This window comes from Astatotilapia calliptera, chromosome 6 (genome assembly GCF_900246225.1).
Source record: "Astatotilapia calliptera chromosome 6, fAstCal1.2, whole genome shotgun sequence".
NCBI lineage: Eukaryota > Metazoa > Chordata > Actinopteri > Cichliformes > Cichlidae > Astatotilapia > Astatotilapia calliptera.
The window spans coordinates 16,096,016-16,117,266 of record NC_039307.1 but is presented as its reverse complement, the minus strand read 5'-3'; the positions used below and the strand labels follow the sequence as shown (position 1 = coordinate 16,117,266).

Below are 21,251 nucleotides of genomic sequence, written 5' to 3'. Positions count from 1 at the left end.
AGAAAGTTGACATTAGGGATATACAATGGCGCCTCAGGGCAATCAGCAAGTGATTTGTGCACCAGCCTGCCTTGTGTGACTGTGTTATCAGGAGAAACATGGGAATTCAAGCTCCGTAGACACAGGTAATATAGCACTACTGCACTTCTGCTGGCAGTGGCACTGATGAAAAGCCTGCTTTTTGATGTGGTAGATATGGTTACATTGCTCGTCCTTGAGGCTGCTCTAACCAATTTGGTGACTGATCTTTGTAGCGATAGAGAAATCGTGTTGAAAAGGTGCTGACAAAACAACCCAAAGTGGTGAAATATCAAAGTTAGCCATGCGTTTACTTAACCACTTCCACTGTCTCCCTGTGGGACGTCCTACTGGATTTCTTATGCGGGAATCTACTGCGGAGTCAATGCAGCAGTGATGCTATCACGATAATTGATGATTGGTCATGAGTGAGCAGCTTATCACAACTTCCTGTTTGGAGACAGGAATGACTGCAAATGAGAATTGTGGCAAATACACTCTGATCCTGGGTTAGTTTTACAGTTTCCACACTAATGGTAGCGGTCATAAGCATTAATGTAGCAGATGATTCCCGACTGGCATTGAAGGGAAACCCAAAACTAAAGAATAAACCACAGGAAGCTGGTATTTCCCACTTCAGTGTCACACATTAGGTATCACAAATTAAATGGCGTCTTTCACCACAAGAATGGACAAAGAGGCTTAAGTGTTGCGTGGCACATTTACAGCTTTTAAGAAGCATTCGCGGAATCCTATCTGAATGAAAAGCTTCATTTTAAGGTGCACTGGGTGCCAAGCCCACCCAGTGGCCCCTAACCCTAACACCCGAGAGGTCAACAGTAACACAGAATAACACTGTGTGTTTGTGGTGCAGTGTCATTACTTCATACAACTGCTGTGAAGGTGTCTCAGGACAAAAAACAGAGCACAGCACATGCAGTGTATTCCAAATCCAATTGTAAAATATTAACATTTATTTTCACGTGTTGAGCTTTAAGTCCACCTTAATAAAGGACAGAGCAAAGTAATGATTAAGCTGTGTGTTCAGGTCTTTATAGTGTATATTAGTGTGTGTGTGTGTGTGTGTGTGTGTGTGTGTGTGTGTGTGTGTGTGTGTGGGCTCTCTCTGTATGCTGACTGTAGATTTTGTGCTGCACTGTGGACAATATGCAACATGATTCTGTAGCAGTTGCACTAAAGGACACACGGCTTGTGAAACACACACCTCATTTAAGCTTGTGTGTATTTATCCAAACATGGATACACAATCCAGGCAGGGCAACAGCATGAGCTCAAAAATCCAGAGTGACATCTGGAGTGACAAATCTGTGAGTAACATTACATGAAAATGTGCCTTTGTGTAAACTGACTGTAACTGCAGGCGCAGGTTTGTTTGTGAGTGTCTGCGGGTCCGTGTCCCTGAAAGAGCTCTGTAATAAACCGAGCCCGAATCATTCAGCGTCCTGTCTCTTTGGCAGTGAAAGACACCAGAACTGTTTGCTTTGTGTCTTTTACCTGTGCGCGAGTGTTCAACCCTTTAAGCAATGCGTTATTCCCAGAGCAGTTTAATGTTTTCACGAGCGGGGTTTGAATGGGATTTAATGATTCACGCTGAGATCACCTTGATGGGATTTTCCAGAGACATTGCATTTAATTGCACATTTATATTATAATCAATGCCTCAAAGAACACAAATACAATTTTTACTTTGAAGTGTTGGAGATGTAGAGCATTTCTAACATAGCAAAATCACAGATACTCTTAGGAAAAAGACATAATTTAATCACTTTGTTTTCTATATAGATTTGACATTAGGCCTGGATCAAAGTTGCACATTTTGCAGTCACCTAGGGTAGCACTGGCACATAAGGCCTTGCTTTAACTATGACTGTTCACTGGAAAAACTAGTGAGAACATAAAATGATTCATGTTGTCTCCATCGTAGTAAGATAAATTGGCTTAAAATTTGCGTGGACAATTTATAGTGGCAGGAGGCTGTCGTGGTCTGCAGACTTGGATGCTAGTCCCTGTGTAAGTAATTGGCCTCCTAAGTTTTTGGGTGAGACATACATTATGAGGGATGAAAAGCAAGCCTGAGTATTTTGTCCATGAAATGTTCCCACAAGTTCCCCATACACAGCTATCGCTTTGTTCATATTTTGACACTTTACCACTATTGTACAGTTGTTCGCACCCGAATGAACTTTTCAGAGGAGTTTGTTTATCTCTGTTTTCTCACCCTTATAATAACCCATGTTTCCATCATGTTGAATAACATCACCTGTCAGAAATCCTCTCTCAGGAGGAGTGAAGGTGGGGCTTCCCTATCAGTTTCCTTTACTCTATGCACTGTTTTCATGGCTCCCTCATTTATCATTACTAAGTAATAATAAAAGAAACAATATGAGGTGAGATACTGGGAGAGCAGCGGGAGGAGAACTGCGAGGCGTTCACTCGTAGAGGATGTCCTGTACACCTTTTTTATGGAACATGGTGAGCTGAGTGATTTCCTTGATTTCCTTCAACTCTGGGTTCATGTGTATTTGTGGATGTGGGTGAGGTTATGTGCACGTGTCTTTTAGGGTGAGGGTATACAGCTCTCAGAGTGGATACACCACAACAGCACTTCTACAACCCCATATGCATGTGCTAAAAGAGTGAACAGTTAATTAAAGACAGAAGTTGCAGACTGTGTGCTCAGATTCATCTGAAGGCTAAAATTAAAAAATAATGCTAAACGTTGCGTGCTGATGTTTACGAATATAAATAGCCACAAACATAATTAGACATCTAAGATGCATTTTTAGAATATAATAACTTTGAGGAGAAAAGCAAACATCGTATTCACATAAACCAAAAAGTTGCAAACAAAGTGGACTGCATTTTTAATGATAGATACAGTCTTTTGAAAACAGAGGGAAAAAGCACATCCTATGATTCAGTAGCCTGTAGAAGCTCGTTTAGCAGATATAAGTTGAAGTAATCCTTTTCTGTACAACTTTATCAATCTCTTACATCATTGTGGAAGAACTCTGGCCCGCTCTTCTTTACAGTGTTCCTTCAGTTCATTGAAGTTTCAAGTATTTATTTATGCACAGCTCTCTTCAGGTCCCACCACAGCATTTCTATCACGCTGATGTCTGGAATTTGACAGGGCCATAGCAACACCTCAATTTTTCAATACTTTTTCAGCCATTCTGTTGTAGATTTGTGCTTGGGATCATTGGCCTGTTGTATGACCCAAGCTTTATCTGTCGGACCGATGTGGTCTTATGGTCAACTCACTGACTGTAAGGCACCCTGATCCCGTGGCTGCAAAACAAGCTCAAATCATCGCTCTTCCACCACTGTGCTTGACAATTGGTATGAGGTGTTTGTGCTGATATGCTATGTTTGGTTTTTACCAAACATGGGGCTGTGCACTGTGGCCAGACATCTCCACTTCTCAGAAGAACACAAGTAGTGTGGTTTGTTCAGTAGCAACTTTCCAAACCCCAAGCTGTGCTTTCCTGATCTTCTTAGTGAAAAGAGGCTTTCTCCTGGGAACCCTTCCAAACAAGTCATACTTGTTCGGTCTTTTTCTAACTGTACTGTCATGAACTTTAACATTTAACATGCTAACTGAGGCCTGCAGAGTCTAAGATGCAGCTTGGACTCTACTGAGCATTGCACAGTCTGAGCTTTGGATGAATTTGCTGGGTCATCACTGTGTTAACAAAACCTGACCAGACTAACTTTGTGTTTAGAGTTTATATAATGCATCATACTAAGACGTGTTGAGACAAGAACTTGATGAAACTTCTTGATCTTAACAAATGTGAGGAGATGTTTATTTGCCTTATTTCCCAAAGGAAGTGTATCAACTTGTCTTTTTAAAACTATCAAAGAGGGCTTTAACCGTCCTATTTAATATCCTTTTTACATCTACTGAATTATTGTCATTTGATTCTAAACAGGCCACAAAATACTGCAATTAATGTAATCGCAACAGTCATGATGGCTATTTCCTTCCAGTTTAAATGCTAACACATAAAGCAACTTGACACATCTCTTATGTCAAGTCGTAGGCTTTGATTTATTTTCCTTTAGTTGTATTTTCAAAGTAATTCTAACAAGTCAATGTGTTCACCATACAGGACAGCCATGGTAGATGACATCTCATGTTGAACATATTACTTCAATCCCAAACAGATGAAGAAAAGGAACAAGATGGTTGTGTTACAAATGCACACAAGAATTATTTTTGCACTTTTAAGCAATCACAGTCTTAGCTCTTACCATTTACAAAACAGAGGCTGAGAGGATCAGCGATGGGTGGTGTAAGGGCTGGGGCAGCTGTCAAGACAACAGGTCCAAACTAAACCATACAGCACAGACGGAAAACCAGGAAACAGCCATGCAAGACTTCCTTAAATAAGAGGAAGTCTTGCATGGACCAGGGTGAAGTCATATCTAACTACAATGCTTTCTTGTTGGCAAAACAATGCTCTGTCACATATCTCGAAAACACCACCCGTGACCGCCTCCCAGTTATTGTGACAGTCTTTACTAAATTCATCAACCTCCATAAGAATCACTTCAGCTGTAAAATATGAATCATCCACAAGGGAAATTTCACAAACTGAGAGAAATGGTGACTACAGTGCAGGAGATAAAATGACACTGCAACAGTGCCATCAAGTGGAAACAAAGATAGGTGTGCCATGTGTGTCTATGCATAATGCCACTCACTGAGCTCAAACACCTGATTTAAAGAGACTGTTGCTCATCTTGATGCCAGGATTTAATTATTTAAAAAAAGCTCAATAAGTCAGATTAGAGATTTAGCAAATCTATACATTTAAAAAGAGTATAGAATAGAAGAGAACTAAGTAGCAGCAGATGCAAGAAAGTTGAAAGAGTTTTCTTTCCAGAGCTAAATCGTATTAGCAGGAATATTAGCTCTGCTTCCTATCCCCCTCAATTTAAAATAAACTGCATGTGCCAGCTAGAACTAATCTGACAACTAGGCTGTGCAGCTTAAAATGCTGTGATGACAGCAAGGAGACTCAGCTCTGTCTATCTACTGATGGGCTGTGTATGTGGATCAACTGTACCCAAAGCTGGTAGCTTCAGTTCAGCAGCAACTGGAAGATTTCTCTTTCTGGGAAGTCATATTTGACAGCTCATCACATGAGATTTACTCACTGGCTCTTTGTGTGCGAGAGCTGATAGAAATAGTCTGAGCACTTTACAGCCTACTGTACCTGTGGCTGTGCGTTCAATCAATGATAAACAAAGAAGAAAAGTTGAAGGTTTGTAGCTCATGCAACATCTATGAGACGTAGATCAGAAGGTTAAAGTTGACCTGTAGACGGACGCGCACACACAAACACACACAGACACACACAGACACACAAACACACACAGACACAGGGCAGCGGCTCCCACCGCAACAGATCAAGCAATGCAAACGCAAGTGGGGTGGCTATAGCTGAATGCTGCCGTACTGCTAAGAAGCTGCTTCCATCTGAAGTCTAACCAAAAGAAAAGAAGCTACGCTGAACAAAACGTTGAACTTACCAGCTATTCTGTCTCGCTCCATAACTCAATGGCTACCTCAGATAGCCACATGCAACCCTCTCGCTTTTCTCTCCTCTCTTTCCTTCCCTCTCTTTTTTCTGCTTGAAGACTTCCCCTTTCTCCTGACTTAGTCACCCTGTCCCCCTCTTCCAACCCTCCCTCTCTCCTCCCTCCTCTTCCTCCCTCCGTCTCCCTTGCTCTTACTTCCTCCAAGTTTTAATGTCTTCAGTCTGTCAGAATAACAAGTGAACAGAACAGACAACCACAGCCATGTGCGAGTCATATGGAGTCCCTCTTTCTTGCTTTCTTTTCTTTCTCTCTTTCTTGATTTTCTCTCCTACACACATATTTCACAGACTTTTATCATAAGCGGACACTTTTTCACTGTCGCCTTTTTTCTCCCTCCACTTTTCTTTTTCCAGTGTTTTATATTATCCCCATGATACCGAAACAAGTCCTCCTTTCTCTTTATCTCGCCTGCTCCCGTGACACTGAGGCTGTATTATCTCTTTCAAATAGAACTTCAGCCCACTTGGCCATAGGTCCTCATGTGAAAATAAACTCGCTTATTTCAAGAGAAATACTCTTAACAGTCCACAAGGACTCCCTGAACTACTCCAAGAACACACACTACATGTTTCCATGTCATCATTGCTATACTAATTATGCTATCAGGATATACAAACCCTACATTCACCAAGGCCAACATTTCAAACCACAGATGAGTCTCTAAGTGGATTAAAGAGATTTCTCATCCAACCTAATCTAAAAACACTTCAGTCCTGGCACTCATGAATGAGGAGCCTCTCAATGAGGCTTCTTTGCAACTTGCTAATAATCGTCATTACAAGATCTCCACCAACAAGCTTGTTGACCTCTGTGTCTGTGTCTTTCAGCTCAGCATTTAGGAAATGACAACATTTTTCACAGTCTGAAAGCATAATTGTTCTGTGAAACCAAAACCAGATTTAGCAGCAGAAATCACTGGTGCTCCAGAGCAGCATGCACACATACTTCACACATCATGCCTGACCCTCTGCTTGCTGCTCAACAAGGTCAAGGGCCACTTAGGGAGCTGCTCTCTTGGCAAAACAAACTCATACGCATCCATCTTTGTTTTTGTGTCTGGGAAAGAATGAGGAGTAATAGACTAACATGCAACGACTCACTTCCTCTTTCTTGGAAGGAACATCCCTTCTTTAAATTGCAAAGCTAACGTCAGCAGAAAGCATAAACCTAAAACAGTCTTTGTATCACCCACAAAAAAATACATGAAAACAAGCGGATAGACAACATCTCTCTTTATTCAGACCTTGGACAAAGTGGTCAAATAACCTGTAAGGATTACTGTCCAAAAGTCTTGAGCCGCTCTTCTTCTCTTTATATTTTGTTAGGAAAATGGGAAATACGTGCAGCGATTTACTGAAACATGTGCAAACATAATGGAAAGTATGCAAGGCAAAGAGAGAGTTTATACAATTGTAATGAGCTTGAAATTCAATATTTGGTATGACCACCTCCATTCTTCAAACACAGCCTGAACTCTCTTAGACAGGATTTGTTGTAATTTCTTTAAACAGTCTTCAGGAATAGTTCTTCGGGCTTCTTGAAGGGCATTCAGAGCTCTTCTTTGGATGTTGGCTGCCTTTTGCTCTGTACTTTGTCAAGATGATCGTACACTGCCGCGACGATGTTGAGCTCTTGGGTCTTGGAACACAAGTTCACGACTGAAAGAGTTCCATTGTGTGTTTTTCTATTCAGGTATGTATTCACTGCATTGGCAGTGAGTTTGGGATCACTGTAATGCTAACAAATGAAGCTGCTTTCAGTCCCAAGCTTTCCTGATGGTACTGCATGGTAGATCCAAATGTTTTCAGTCCATCAATTTTGACAAGATCTCAACGCAGAACCCAAACCATGACAGAGCCTTCACCATGTTTACTTCTGGACAGTCACCCTCATTTCTGATGAGTCAGATATATTTCTCAGGTCCTGCCAGGTCATTACAACAAATATAACAAATAACAATATAGCAAGAAACAAAAGAAGTACAGTGACAATCAGTATAGTAAGAAAGTGCCTAAAGATGTAATTAAAATGGGTTATGCATAAATATAACACCGGTTCATCTCTTGAGTTAGATGCCTTTTTATGCTTAGATGATTTTTAGGTGAGCGTTAAGTGGCTGAACTAACAAAACACATTAAAATGGTCAAAGAATGGACTGAAAGTGAGTGAAAAAGCAGCCAATGTCCAAAGAAAAACATTCATAAAACCTTGAGAATTATTGCAGAAGACAACTTTTAAAAAAATTACAGCCAGGTCTGGCTCCTTTTGTCTGGCGCCGTTGCACAGTACTGTATTTCCTGTAATGATGAGAAGATTTTCTCTATTTGGAGTGCACTTTTACCAGAGCACTTTCATCTTCAGTCTTTTGTAACCAAATGTTTGTTTTGCTTTGTCTGTGTTTCAAATTTCAGGGCTAGTAAGGGAAAGATTATTCCCATTATTTCACATTTTTCAACACGCTTTTCCACATGAAATGAACACAAATGGTAGAGGGGTGGATCATCCTGACTAAAACAGGAAGCGCCACTAACATACAAAAAAATACACAGCTTCCACTCTTCTGTAGTCCCGGGGGCCATCATTTGACATCTGCAAAAGGGAAGTGAGGAGAAGCAGAGCAGAAGAAACAGATTAGGGATATTCAAGTGTAGGTGCGATGTGAGGATTTAAGTAGCTTTAGCTCCAGGGAGGCTCTGTGGCTAATTGCAATAATTAGAGTTTTAATAATACCTAGAATAAAAACAATCATTTTATATATCATTAACAAGGTTAATAAAACAAAATAACTATTTTAAAAATAAAAACACATGGATTATAGCGCACAAAGGGCTTTAAATACAAACACCTGACCGAAGATTCTGGTAAAATCTTATGTCTCATAAGTTGGTTGTAATTAAGATTTCCATTTATATTTCTAAACATCCATATGCATTTATAAATTGCAATGTTTTTACCTTGGAAAGTCTGCCTCAGATCAGCCATTTTTTCAAGGGCTGAGAACAATTACCGCAGCTCTGAATTCCACCCGTCTGGTGAGTTTAGATGACGATAAAATTCTGATGGAGGAGACCTTTTAAACCCCAAATCGGAATAAAAACACAGACAAATTGTGAGTGAGCGTCCTGGCGTTGAATCCATATGGCAAGCAGGAAGTCGATGTTGTGACAAAAGTGTGCGTTTAAAAATAGAGATATGTCTGTTTTGGCCACTGGCTCTTTCTGCCCCACGATGATTTTCCAGACTTACAAAGCTGCAGTTAATCACAAGGTCAGAACCCCCCCCCCCCCCCCCCGCCCCACACACACACACACACCAAACACACAACATGTGCTTGTGCATTTGTTGACTCACTCACATATAACACAACAGAAATGTAGTTTTTGATGCTGCAAAATGTGTTAAAATGCCACGTTTGACATTAAGAGCTACTTTTGTTTTCTTTTATTTTTGGATGGAGACAAGTTATGCTCCAGAATCATGTTTCTTGCACTCTCTCCCTGTTATATATGTCTCACTCTTCTTCTCTGATTTGTGTGTGCAGGTATCTATTAGTACACAGGAATGTGCACATTTACATGGAAACATCCTTTAAATGGCGCCGATGATGTGGATGCAGGAGCTAGGGTTAGTAAAGATTATTATAACTTAAGGATAAATAGACATTCCATGACTTAGTTTACTTATTTAATATGAAAGTGAAAACAAAGATAAAAAAAACCCCAAAATAACATTTTAGATATTTTATCATTTTATTTATGAGTTTAATTACCATTTCTTTTCCTAATTATCTCACATAACCTAGTTTGGGGAAGTGTTGCTGGAAGATTACTCGCAGCAGTGCTTTGGATCTTTATTTAAAGTGACACTGACCTTTCAGCTTTATTTATTTAAATGTTCTTTTTCTGCTTGAATGTAAATTACAAGTTTAAAGAGGGACATTATTAGCTTCAAACAGCTCATAAAAAGGGGTTTAACTGTGTTAGTTTTGAGAGAATTCATGTTCCCAGTGAATAAACATGACATTTATGGCCTCGTTTCTCTTGCATATGCCTTCTGTTTAACTATACATAGTAAACTGGCCTTGGTCCTAGAAAGAATCTCTTTTGTATAGCAAAACCCAAACATTTTAGATGTATGTGACAGACCAAAAGACTTTATTTTGGGTGCTGCAAAACAAAATTTGTGCGTAGTTTATGGGAAATTTGTTTCTTTGAGCTTGTAAAAGACATAAATCAGACAGTTTGGGGGACAGACAGAGGCCTCCCTCATTCATACCTTTCAACACCTCTCCATCACCTGCTGGAGAGATAACCTCCTATCACACACACACACACACGCACACACACACACACACACACACACACACACACACACACACACACACACACACACACACACACACACACATAATCAGCCTCTATTATCTGTATGTGCCTCTGTTATGAATTTAAGTCATTTCATTGACATAAATACACAAACACTATAAGGCAGATGGTCATGAGACAGAAAGGCACGTGCGCTCGTTCACTCATGTGCGACAAGCTCAACCCCCACCCACCCTGTCCAGATGAACGCAAGGTTATCACACATTGACTAAGAGTGGATGGAGAGCCTTGGGGTGCACATTAATGTAAGCCGTCACTGCATAGCCCGACCTATGGGCAAAACGTGACTCAAACATGCTAAATTTAGTTATATAACAGTCGGGCAAAAAAAACTCACCAGCATGTAAGCCAACACTAAAGGGATGCCTGCAGGGCAGCGGTGCACAATGAAGGAGAAAGAAACAGCGAGTAGAAGATAAAAGATGAAATGAGAAGAGGAGGAGCGAGCATGGGAAGCGGTGAAAGAGGCAAATTGAGGGGAAAGAGAGGAGAAAAGGTGAGAGCTGAAAGCTTCTTGTGTCTTCAGGAGTGAAAAACACCTTTTAGATGGATCTACACTCAGACTGCACACTCTACAGACAAAACTAAACTTGGCAAATTAAAACTGATTTGTAGTTGAGTGTTTATTTTCAGGTAGTTATACAGCCGCTGCAATGCAAGAGTTGTAAAAAGAAAATCTACAAACATTGTGCTTTCATGGGAAGATATTTTTACTGGGAGATGGGGGAGAACAGTTTAAAATGAAATGAATGATGGTTGGATTTAATTTGGCTGCTTGACTTTCAGGGTCTTGGCATTGTGCGCGGTTGGTCAGTGTAACAATGGCATGGTTAACAGGGACAGAACAAGAAAGCCATTATGAATGTTCCTGCTGACACTTGTGCTACAAACTAAAGTGAATTATTACCTTTAGATGTCACATATTTACTTTACATGTGATGATTATTAAAAGGCCAAATTATCCTATTTACATTGTTAATTTACTTGTGAGAGTGATGATGTTCGCACGGACGAGCCTTCCAGGGGAGATTGGCTTCTGATTGGCTAACTGAGTCTGTCTTGAACTTGTTTGGTGTCTTTAGAGTCATGTAGGAGAAAACAAACTCAGCCCACAATAACCAGTCATCATGTTTGTGATCTTCATGTGACCATGAATTCTGCTACATTTAAGAGAAAGTGCACTTTAGCCAGAGCAAACTTTATAAGTATGGATTCCAGGTTAAAGAAATAAATCTCTGCTGTTACACCTCATTTACACGTAAGAATAAATCTGGCTTCAAGTAAACAGACAAGCACCTGTCAAAACACAGGCAGACATACAGAAACACATTGCAATTTATGCTGCGCATTCACGCTGCAGTGCAAACACATATATTCATATGTAATAACAGAGACAGTGACATGCCTAACTGCACACACATACACACACACACGTGCACAGCTCGCTCAAATCCTCTCTTTTCTCCAAATGTTCAGTATTCAAGAATCCCATCTGCACTCAGGAGATGGTGGAGAGCTAAAAAAAACAGTAATAACAAAAAGTGATGTGGTGCTGTTAGCCACAGTCTGATGACCTCACCACAGAGCTACGCAGCACTCATCTTCCCCCTGCTGCATGTGCACCACACACATACACAGTGAGACACACACACAGAGAGAGAGAAAGGCACTGTCCTCCTCATTTACGTCCCCTGCTGCTTCTGCTGCTCCAGCCTACACACACAACCTGGGGCATGTACAGGGAAGACACAACACTTCACATCACTCATCTACACAAGCCAAATTTAGAACTGGGCCCATGTGCTCACACAAACCTCGGGAAATGCATTTTTGTAAACAGAAAAGAACTCCGACGCTACAGTACTGAACTAAAAATAACAATCCACCTTCTAAGTCACTAAATCACAAAAAGCCCAGGAGCTATTCAGACACTTTTAGACCGTGAGAGCTCATCGTTACAGCAATCTGGGAATTAGAAAAAGAAAGAACGAGAGAAGATCTTATCCCAGGTTTTTAGATCGTAGACTCCCGGCCCAGCTGCACGGCCCTGCAGACAATCTACTGGGTGAAGTTTTTTTTCTATTCAATGCATCAGATATGTTTGAAATAATACATGTCAGCTATGTATGGAAGCTGAACAACCCAGCCTGCTTCCCATTCATCATCATGCAGATTTTGAACTGCTGATCTGTTGGCTTAAGTGAATCAAGTCAGGCTGGATTCAGTAAAAAGAATAAACGACTGTCTAAGTATTGTAAACATTTCATTTATATGAACCATATAAATCTCTGTGGGGAAACCCCCTTTGAGATTTCCATGTAGCCACTTCGACATTTGGGGTTGTTCAAAAGAAAGATTTACAAAATGTTAGTGCGAAAGACTGAAAACATGAGAAAAAATATAGCAGCAACTAGAGGTCTCAAACCACGACCGAATCTGCAATACAAACACCTACCGGCTCCATTTCTCAGTCTTATTCCATGTTAAGAAATCAGCCACGAGAAACTGTAAACCACCTTTTTAAAACATGCAAGTCACAATGTTTAGAGCTCCTGTGGGTAAAGAACAAAATTTGAGTTTATTTTGTGGTAATAATCCAATCATGATGGAGTCGTTACATGTTTTTATGCATGCTTTTCATCATATTAAAAAAACGCAAGAAGAATAAACAGGTCATAATTGACTTGGATGTAAATTAATTTAACACAACAAATATGACCTAAAGTGATAAAAACAAATAAATCTCAGATGTGTTACTGATATGAGAACCACTATGGCTAGCCACATGGCCTGCACTCTTGTGAGTGTGCACAGCTCTGTGTGTTAAATTGGGAGTTTACGATGGTTCCGCTTTTTCAACAAGCTCCCACTGCTCATTGTGCGAACGACACAATCACAGAATGAACAGCAATGGAAACTATAGAAACAACACAAGAACAAACAGAAGAGAAACGGCGCAGTTCCCGATCTAATGACGATGCCGTAAGTCAGCAAAGTCGCTATTAATCATGTCGTATTGCTAAGTATTTCCTGTTATTTAAACCGCAACCCTCTGTATTGGTGAGATTATAGGAAGGAAAAGGCAACAGATTGACCTGAAAAGTGTTTGTAGATGCATTAGAGGCCACTGAAGGCAACAAAGTGGAACAGCCGTGGCATAAACCACTCACCGCCTGGAAGTAAGAGCAGCTTGCAGTCACACCAGCGGCACGGTGAGGCTGTGATTAAATATAGCAGTGCTGCAGGTATAATGTCTACCATGATCACCAGCTTACTGAAGCATGTTAGCGTGTTTATGAACCTGAACAGAACTTGTGGTGACGCTAAATACAAGTTCAAGGGGGTTCCAAGATTTAGTGGGATTCATCCCTTGAGTATCTCCGAGGTCTGTAAATAATTTCAAAGCAAGCCATCCAATATCTCAAGACAGTTAAGGCTCCGCCCGAGAAGATGTTTCACAGCTCATAATATTAGCAGTACAAAACACATAGCTGAAGTAATTACTGATGCTGACTCAGCAGCTGGTACATCCTTGTTGAGATGCACTCAAGCAATCCTCTGTGAGAACCAGAAAGTGAACCAATCCATGACACACACTTACGCAGAGTGAAACACGCTCACACAGTCCATCCAGCCAAATCCAGTTCACAGGAAAGCCCATTCCTTTAAGCTATAACTCACACAGGCTCCTCTCTCCCAGTTCTCTGACAATTTAAATCCCATTCTCAGGTCATTTGGACTGTCGGAGGCTGTAAAAGTGCTAGTAGTGCAGTCTGCATGTCTGTCCATCCCAGCGTGGTTGTGGTAACACTGCTGGCTATTTCCTATTCACCATAAGGTAATCATTAGATGTGATAGTGGGCTGGCAGCAGTCTGCATAAAATGGGATATCCTAAAAGTTCTTGATCCCTTGCAGGAAATAAGGCGTCTGTTGCAGCAACTGATAAATATTTGGACACTAAGTAGATGCTGCAGACAGTAGCCGAAGCCGCTGTGCATCGTTATTAACCGTGCAGGACTTCTTGTTTTCTAAAAAGCTCATTTTGAGTTCTGATTATCACAGAAGCCAGAATAAAAACAGCCTGAAATACTGACGTCCCAAATCCATATGAGATTTGTTAGGCTCTAACAATAACAGTCTGTCAGCAATGCTACATTTGCTACAGTGTGTAATATACCTCATTGTGCATTATAAACTTACAGTCCACAGTGGTTAACTGCGCATTAGGTAAATGACTAAGGTAAGCTTAGACAGCACGGATGAGAGGAGCAAAGCTATGCGATTTGGCTGATTATCATAAGGCACAGAATCCTGCCACATAAGCCCCAGGCCTCCTGCTTTCACCTCCATCTCTACAAATTAGCCTGAACTGATGGAGGGATAATGCTGGAAAGAAAAAGGAGGGAGAAAGAGAGGAGAGTTCCTGTGGTTCCCTGTGGCTTCAGACCTCTGTAATCAGCATGCCAAGCTCCTGATGTCTAAATCCACAACTCGGACCCAGACAGCACACGCACATACTCATCACACACAGGCAAAGATACACATAGGCACATGCACACAGATGCACACAGAGCGAGTGCCTGACACATGAGCTCTGCGGTGTTCATGTGGAGATTGGCAAAGAAGTACGTCCCAAATAAATGCAAGAAGACAGAGTTTCAATTACATAAGCTGTGTGTTGCACAGAGCCGAGGTTAAAGAGAATTCATTAACATTTTTCTGACTTTTCTAAAGAGATGAGAAAAAAAAAAAAAGATTAGTGAGATTTTTAACAGACCCCAAGTCATGCTGGATTTTAGAGGCAGATACTGTTACAGTGCGACTTTTGGATAAGAGTGACTTCAGTTATTATTAAATTACTGTGACCCAGATATGAGTGGGCCAAAAAAAAATTCACAAGTGGTCTGCAGTGGGAGAAAGACGTAATGGAGTTGCTGTTTTTAAACACATTTAACAATCTGTGCTGGAATTTCATTTTATTTAAGTACATAATCACAACAGTCACAAATAATACCTATAATTGTAGTAATGGCAGCTACAGTAGCAAGAAGTGATACAAGATCTTCATGAGAATGACGATCTTGAGCAAATTATTATGTTATCATTTTCACATAATAAAGGTAGAATTTATTGTCCATCCGTTTTCCTCAGCTTACCCAATTGAGGGTCAAAGGCTAGCTGGAGCCTATTGTAGCTGTCATAGGGAAAGAAGTGGGGTACACTCTGGACAGGTTGTCAGTGTGTTGCAGGGCAATACAACATTAGACAGACAGTCATTCACACCTGTGGCATACCATTAATCGGCCACACCAATTAGTTTAATCCAATGGATGCATTTAGACAATGGAAGGAAGCTGAAGTAACTCAATGGAAGCCATGCAGAGAAGCGAAGAAAATACAAACATCACACAGAAAAGCCTCAAATCAAATAAACTCAAGAAGATTAAAAACATAAAAACATGTGTAGGTTACCACGCCATAAAGCAGTGAACGCAACAAAATAAAACAAAAGAATGGGACCTATTGTGTAAGCCTGGGTGAATAAAAAGGTTTTGAGTCTGTTTTTAAATATATATCCACAGTTATAATTGATCTCAGGTCTGTAGGCAGCTTGTTCCAAAGACCAGGACCACAATAAATAAAAGCACCGTTAAGCACCGGACTGGACTGTGAGCAGCTGCTTGTTGGCCAACTGCAACTGCATTCTGTTATTCTGCAGCTCAATAAGTGAGCTGACATGATTTCAACTTTATGTTCATGGAAACTGCATCTCAGTTTGATGTAAATAAAGATACTGGCCAAAAATGGATGATTGTAAGTGGTCACTGATCATTCTCCACAACTCATCATTCATGCCTTTCTGTCTTTTTACTTTGTGAAATGGGTCAGGCTAATATTTTGACACGGATACCTTATATCATTGGAATTTTGTCTGATACCTCAGAGGAAACATTTTCTCACTGTAAAAAAAATGTCCCTGTAATACACTAATAATAACCATGTAACGGGACAGTGGATGCCCTCATTATGATCATCCCATGCTTTAACTAATGACATCTGCTTGTAACATCAGGTGTTTCTTTAATGAACATGCAGCAACATTTTTCATGACTGGCTGGCTGCTCATCATGATAAGCAGCAGTGACATGGCCTGTTTTCATCCTTATGTTATTCACGGGGGGGTTTGTTAAGCTGAAACGTCATTGTCCGCCTTCTCTATTTATAGCCAAACTCTGACACAGTGGCAAATGATGTCATACTTGCATGTGTGCGTCTGTGTCCATGCGCGTACACTTAAGCACAAGGGTATATGCAAGGGTATATCAGGTTATTCATCAGCAACTTTATTCAGATGTGACTTACAGATATTAACAGGGACGAAGTGAGATGTAAAACCTCAAGAGACGGAGCAAAATCAAATGACATTTTCTGCAGTAGGTGGGAACGCTTTAGGCTAATATCTGAAGGAAAAAGTCCAGACCTTTCAGTGAGTAAAACCTTGGCTGAGTAACTTCTATCTCAGAGTGCCACTAAGGGATAAAACTGAGCTTTTGTACATGGCAGTCATGAAAGAAGACTGATAAAAGCAGTCAAACGCTAAAGCAGGGGTTTTAAAGTGATAAGGATTATATGAACTGGAAAACTTGGCAGCCTGACTCTAAGGTAGTGAATTAAACAGACGCATACCGATGAATACCAAAGTCTCCAAAGGCGGCCTTATTATCACAGGGAGAAGTAGTGAATGCAGTCCAGGCCAATATGTGACTCAGACTGAAGGGAATCTAGCTTAGCTGTCACTAAAGAGCCATTGTTAGGAAGAAATAAAGAGCTGCATTGACTTCCCTCATCTGCTCTTTCTCTAGGGGACCTACTGGTGTGGTTTAGTGGGAGGCTGCATGATGTGGAATTTAAAGTGTGATGGATTTTTAAAGAAATCAGTTAGACTCAATAGTGCTAACTTCTGAGCAATATCTATAAGCTAAAGGGAGCGAGCAGCTAGCTAGTGGTACAATCACCATAACAGTGGGTAAAGACCGTGATGTTGAAAATCTATTGTTACCATGTGCAAGTGACATGTTTAGATTTCACGCTTTGCTTTTCCAAAGCATGAAATGGACACACATGCAGAAGCTGCATTACCAGCAGGGAGAGATAATATATTTAACACAAAGAGATCGCTAGTGAACAAAAAAGGTAAGAAGTACATTCCAGGGTCGTTCATCGCCAGAAACGATTAGGCCGTGCAGTTAATGTGTATTTAAATGTAAATGTGTTAATAATGTCTGTTTAAAATGCTTTCGCATTATTATTTTTATGTTAACTGTGCTGTTAAAGCTCATTAATCTTTAGATCCAGTCTTAATGTCCAAAATCCAACCTGTTCTCATGGATAGATTGACGTTCCCCATTCTTTATCAATAGTTTTAGGTTGCTGACAAATAAAAAACAAAACGTTATATTAATAACTGTTTGTCTGTACTGACTTAATAGAGGCCAATTATATTTACAGAAAGGTATTCTGATCAATGACAGTACTTCTGTCTTAAATTGTATTATGTACAAAATTTTTAAGGAAAATAACATTTTAACATGACAGTTACATTTAATAAACATTTGCTAAACGTCTGACTGCTGGTATACAAATACTCACATGAGAAGTATAGCATGTACTAACAAAAATCAGCTCACTCTACTGTATATTGTAGTGAGTGGGCCATGCCTCCCACTACATGTAATCCAGCAGGCTAAATCCTGGCCATCATCGGGCTGGTGCACTGCAGAGAAGTTGACTCATTAATAATTTGCCATTTCCTTATAATATAAGAAAAGGTAGGACTGTGTACTCAAAATAAAGCTGTGCCCATTGCAGTGTCCTTTGATATATCAACTTCAAAGCACTGCAGTAGAGATTTTGAGAGACAAAACAAAATTCCTATAAAAACATGTGTGCAATGTGAAATTAATTATCAGCTGCACATTTTTCAGTGTCCTGTATTTCGTCCACAAGTCGACATCTCCTGCTTCATTGCATTTTTCTGTGAAATCTTCTATTCAAGTCGAGCAAATACACACAACCAGCCCTCAGCAAAAATCCACCATTAAAAAAAAAAGTCCACTCAAGCTTAGGCTGTTTTCAAAAAGCATGACAATATATATCACAGCTGACTGGGATCTCTCATGCGTAGGAAGAGCAAGAGAAAAAAGACAACAGTGCTTCTTTGACTCCGCTGGATCTCACTGTTCATTGAGGTTTACATTACATGAAACTACAGAACAACATGTGCACCTCCAGTTCAACAAGCCCAACAGACTGTTAGTCTTACCAGACTTTAATAAATCAGAACAACATAACATAATCTTATATGTGACCTGACCAGGAACAACACAACGGTCCCACTTAAGAGTATAAAATTCAGCATCAGGTACCAGGAAAATGAGAGAACCTTCCGACACTTCCCAAAAGTTGCTCTTTCTGAAAGCATTGGCATTTTTCAGGCATATTCAGTGGGACTTTTTAACCTTAGCTTTGAAGGTATGTTTAAAGTAATTACGAAAAATGAAAGATTTTACACATCAATGGTCTGTTATCTTAGGCTGTTTGAACTAATGCACCAGATCATAGCTACACTCCAGAATACATCCGCACAACTTCACACATCTGCACTCCCAGTAATGTTACACTTCAACTAAAACTTTGCAAAAAAGATATGCAAAATGAGAAAGACCAAAAAACTTCCCGTTAAAGCATATTTATTAGGGGAAATGCATTTTCAATACTACTAATTGGGTTCTCTCTCAGTTCAGCCATGAATGCTCTAGCCTGGGAGAAAATCTGACACCTTAAGGTCATGATGCTGCGTGAAAAAAAAACGCTGGAGTTACAAGCTTTGAGCTAAAAAGGGGTGAGTGCGGCTGCCAGGTCTTATGGGTTTTCTTTCTTCTGGAGGGAGAGCAGACTAGACACTCTAATGATCAAAGTGTACAGAGACCTTTGAGAGAAAATGTTTGCGTTATTCACTCAGCAGTGATAATCCTCCTAGGCTGCTTTCTCTGGTAAGTGTTTGAAAAAACACTGGACACTGTTTATTTCTGCCCGCCTCTTCAGTAGTCTCACCATATACTAAGCTAGTGGAACCACAAGCTGTTAAATATAACACAGTCACAGTAATCACTGAATGTGATTGTATAGTAATACTGTGTCAGTGCAGGTGTAGCCATGAATAGATCCATATCCACTTTTCCCACAACTTTATTCCCTAAACAGTCAAGCACTAATTTATTATTGAGCCCTGTGAAGTTGGAAGACTCCTCAATGCATTTCTTTCCTTATCAATGTAAACACATAGACAGAAATAAAGTTCTGGCTATTGTTTTATTTCAGTTTTCTTATTTTCAGAGCCTGAAGCGTTAAGTGTCCAAGCACTTACAGTGTGGACCTTGTCTCCTGTTTTCAACACAAGCCCCAACAGCATCAGCTTGTGCCACATATTTTCGTGTTTAATCTAGAGCATGTTATTTTCCCCCCCAGAGCCCATCCTGAGTTCCCAATGTTAAAGGAGAGTGAACACACAGATGGGGCTTGAGCAAGGCCAGAGACATGTTGTATAACACGCACACACTATGTTGTGCCATGCACTTACAAGGCAGGGTCCCACATATAGGCTACACAAAACCATTTAGTCTGACATCATGCGCAAGCAAACGTCAGAAATGATTGTTAACGCAGACACACAGACAGCAGCGAGTCCAGGAAGGCAGCTCAGCCTGAAGGGTCCATTCCATCCATTCAGAAGGTCAGACTGGGAAGGACAGATGATGCACATCAGACTGTAAAGGCCAGGAGACCCTGAGGTGCTCCCGTGAGTGCTGCTACCTCAGCCACAAAACAGATTGGACCAGAACAACAGATGTGGTAAATCCCAAGTCAGAGTTTAAGTAGTTGAAGAACTATAAAAAAGATAACCTGGATTTATAGAATTTAAGATGTAAGACCTACAAAACAAGCTACAATTATCTAAGATATATCAGAAATGTACGTTTAAGTACTTGACTGCAGTATTACAATATGCAAAACTTTAAAAGTATATAATAAATCTTTTTTTCCCCAGTCTGTGCCATTAATTACACACAAAAATCACTCTTGTAATTACTTTTTGAAGAGTTTAGTGCACGTGATATTTCAAAGGATGCTTTTTCGTGACTCACCTGTACCCGAATTTTGAGCTTTCTTCATGCTCTGCGTTTCCTGCTGGTGCACTTCAGGTATTCGTCAGTAAAAGCAGAGAAGCTGCAACTGTCGGTCGTCCTTCTCACCACGTCGACCAAAGAAACTGGAGTTGACTTTGTTGCCTCAGTTTCCCCGCACTTGTTCTTGTGCAGAAAGCTGAGTGCGTGACGACACTGTGTGACTGCAGGCAGCGCTGATGCAGATATGCCTCAATGATGTGCACTTTAGTGGGATGTTGAGAATCTCGAGACCGCAAGACCATGTTAAAAGAAACGTGAACGCACGAGGGGGCGGGTGGAGAGGTCCACTGACGCGCTTTTACGCACGTATCCAAAGAGGAGATAACAGGATCTATCCAGTGTTGGGCAGCTTACCCCAAGGGAAATTTGTTTACTTAGTCACACTGATATAAAATCTATGTGACAAACGCATCAGAGATATAAGGGAGTTCATCCTGAAGCCATTTTCTTTGGCAAAAAACAAATAAGCAACCGGCTTTGCTTCAGTGGTTATTGTCAGGGTGGAAGTTTAGCACCAAGGAAGCTAGTAGGCTGTATCCGTTACAGGCTTATGTGATGCTAAGGAAATATTTCCCACATACTTCCCATTAGAAAGAAGAAAATGAACACATATTTTTCTGACCTACCAAAACTCACATTTTCTCCTTTTTATGTAGAGTTAAACCAGTCTAAATGCAGTCATGTTTAAACGATCACTCAGGAAGACACGATATACATTAACATCAGCCATGAATATGAGAAGTATGTTGAAGTGCTGTGAAATGCTGCTCTCTTGTGGTTGGATGTGTCACAGCTGGTGTTAGGACCACATTGGGAGTTTTGGTTGAACCACATAGTCAAACCCAATAAGCCTAAAAATAATTAAGCGTCTATTACAAGTAAAAGCAATGCGGCCTGAATAATATTCTGAATACAATTTTAAGTAATAAAAGCATTTTATTAATATACAATCCTGCAGTATAATGTTCT

The 21,251-nt window shown here is 40.4% G+C and overlaps 1 protein-coding gene across 2 annotated transcripts in view; it reads right to left on the bottom strand.

The window, feature by feature from the left end:
* septin9b (septin 9b) overlaps positions 1-20,520 on the bottom strand; it is a 70,875-nt gene extending 50,355 nt beyond the window's left edge. The window contains exon 1 of one of the 2 annotated variants that reach the window (XM_026170576.1): positions 20,241-20,520. In XM_026170576.1, the coding sequence (XP_026026361.1) occupies positions 20,241-20,268 (28 nt within the window). In that variant the 5' untranslated portion in view covers positions 20,269-20,520. Of the gene's footprint in view, positions 1-5,580; positions 5,661-20,240 lie in introns of those variants that run through there. The other variant, XM_026170577.1, reaches the window with a different exon arrangement.
* Between the last annotated feature and the right edge of the window lie 731 nt (positions 20,521-21,251).